Source organism: Aythya fuligula, chromosome 31, assembly GCF_009819795.1.
Source record: "Aythya fuligula isolate bAytFul2 chromosome 31, bAytFul2.pri, whole genome shotgun sequence".
Classification (NCBI taxonomy): domain Eukaryota; kingdom Metazoa; phylum Chordata; class Aves; order Anseriformes; family Anatidae; genus Aythya; species Aythya fuligula.
Window position 1 is genome coordinate 214,560 of NC_045589.1, and position 2,350 is coordinate 216,909.

A 2,350-nucleotide genomic window follows, 5' to 3' on the forward strand; every position below is an offset into this window, starting at 1 on the left:
CAGCTCTGCACACCCATGCATTTCCTGACAGAACACATTGGGTGACACACAAGCTGGTGATTCCAGAACCAGGGGGACTCCTCACAGATATTCCAGCTTGGCTCAGGGCATGTGCTAACCCTACTCTGAGCTGGAAAGCTCCCCAAAGTGCAGTATTTCCAGCCTGTGGAGTTCAAGTAATAGTCAAAAAAGCTTTGAGAATGTGCCCTGACAGCCACCTGCACAGCCATGGGCTTCCTGCTGCCTCCTGAGAGCCTGAGGCACAGCTAACCTCAGCAGAGCATCCCCACCCATCTCCTCTTTGAGTCCTGTGACCTGACCACATCCATGTCACCTCACCTGCCTCCTCCAAGACCAAGCGATTGCTGCAGGACCTCTCATGCCCTGCCCAGCCTCATGAGGTCAAACTGCTTCAGTTAGGTGACTAGACCACAGGAATGCAGGATTTGGGGATTAGGTGTTCAGGTTAGGGTTTAGGGATTAGATCTAGCCTTCCAGGGTTAGTGTTTGGGCAGAGTTTTAGAGGGAGGCCTGTGTTTACTGTTTTGGGTTCCAGTCTGTGTGTAGTGTAGAGACTATGTTATTTGTTGGGATTTTCTTCAGGGCTCTGTTGAGGAATCAAGTTAAGGCTGGAATTCAATGCTAGGGATGAAAGGCTGAGGAATAGGGTGAGAATTGAGCTAAGAGTGTACGGTAAGGCCTTATGGATTTGGGACTTGGCTAACCCATGCCGGATGAGATTTGGGGTTAGGAGTAAGAGTAGTGGATTCCTTGCAGAGAGAGGGATAGCATTTAGGTGTTAGGGTAGGGCTTACTGTTACTGCTTAGAAATATTGCGAGGGCTTGACACGGATGTTTTCCTACATGTTAGAAAAGTGTTAGAGAAGTGCCCCTGGCCTGTCCCTGCCCTGACACTGCTGCTGTGCCAGGACTATTTTTCCCCCACTTCTGTGCACAGCCAAGTGACCCTGCAGCTCCACAACATCGTGTGGAAGGATCTAGGGAGAGCAAGTCACTGAAGGCTCCTTTCATTAATTTAAATACACAGAGAGCTAGAATAATCACACATATATATACACGAAACATGTATAGAAGTATCAAATGGGCCTGTAACGAGTTATGTTATGTGTGTTATGCAAAAGATAGGCAGTTTATTGCTTCTGAAAAGCATGCAATCATCACTTTCCACACTGAATTCTTCAGCTCCTGGTTCCTCATGCTGTAGATGAGAGGGTTCAGTGCTGGAGGCACCAGCGAGTACAGAACTGCCAGCAAAAGATTGAGGGAGGAGGAGGACATGGAGGGGGGTCTCAAGTAGGCAAATGTACCAGTGCTAATGAACAGGGAGACCACGGCCAGGTGAGGGAGGCATGTGGAAAAGGCTTTGTGCTGGCCCTGCATTGAGGGGATCCTCAGCACAGCCCTGAAAATCTGCACATAAGACATCACAAGGAAAACAAAACAACCAGATGCTAAACAGGCACTAATCACAAGAAGTCCAACCTCTCTGAGGTAGGCATCTGAACAGGAGAGCTTGAGGATCTGGGGAATTTCACAGAAGAACTGGTCCAGGGCATTGCCCTTGCAGAATGGTAGTGAAAATGTATTGAAAGTGTGAAGGAGGGCATTGAGAAAGCCACTGCCCCAGACAGCTGCTACCATATTGGCACAAGTTCTGCTGTCCATTATTGTCCCATAGTGCAGGGGTTTGCAGATGGCAATGTAGCGGTCATAGGCCATGATGATTAGGAGATAGAACTCTGCTGTGACAAGGACAACAAACATAAAGAACTGCATAGCACAACCAAAGAAGGAAATGGCCGTGGTGTCCCAGAGGAAATTGGCCATGGCTTTGGGAACAGTGGTGGAGATGCAGCCCAGGTCAAGGAGGGAGAGATTGAAGAGGAAGAAGTACATGGGGGTGTGGAGGTGGTGGTCGCAGGCTATGGCTGTGAGGATGAGGCCGTTGCCCAGGAGGGCAGCCAGGTAGATGCCCAGGAAGAGGCCGAAGTGCAGCAGCTGCAGCTCACATGTGTCTGCGAATGGCAGGAAGAGGAACTCATTGGGGAAGCTCCTGTTGGACATTTACGGCCTCTAGGCATGGTTGGCAGCCCATGGAGGAAAAGACAGAGACAGTCAGGACAGGGTCTCTGAGCAGAATCCACTATGTTTCTCACTGACCCATTGCACACTCTCTTCCATTCTCTCCTGATCAGGATTGCACACTTCCAGCTCCCCAGCTAGCACTCTGCATCCCAGCTGCACTGCCTGCAGCCGGCCCCATATGAATGAACCCCCATGTCCTGTACAGCTGTGTCTGGTTAACCCTGCTCTGGAGTATGTCATTCAT

General features: G+C 50.0%; 1 protein-coding gene across 1 annotated transcript; it reads right to left on the reverse strand.

Moving 5' to 3' along the window:
• Positions 1-623: 623 nt before the first annotated feature.
• On the reverse strand, positions 624-1,917 carry LOC116500123 (olfactory receptor 14A16-like). Its single transcript, XM_032205038.1, has 2 exons — positions 1,243-1,917; positions 624-656 (listed from the first exon to the last, which is right to left on the reverse strand). The coding sequence occupies exons 1-2, from the start codon at positions 1,915-1,917 to the stop codon at positions 624-626; spliced, it is 708 nt and encodes a 235-aa protein (XP_032060929.1).
• Between the last annotated feature and the right edge of the window lie 433 nt (positions 1,918-2,350).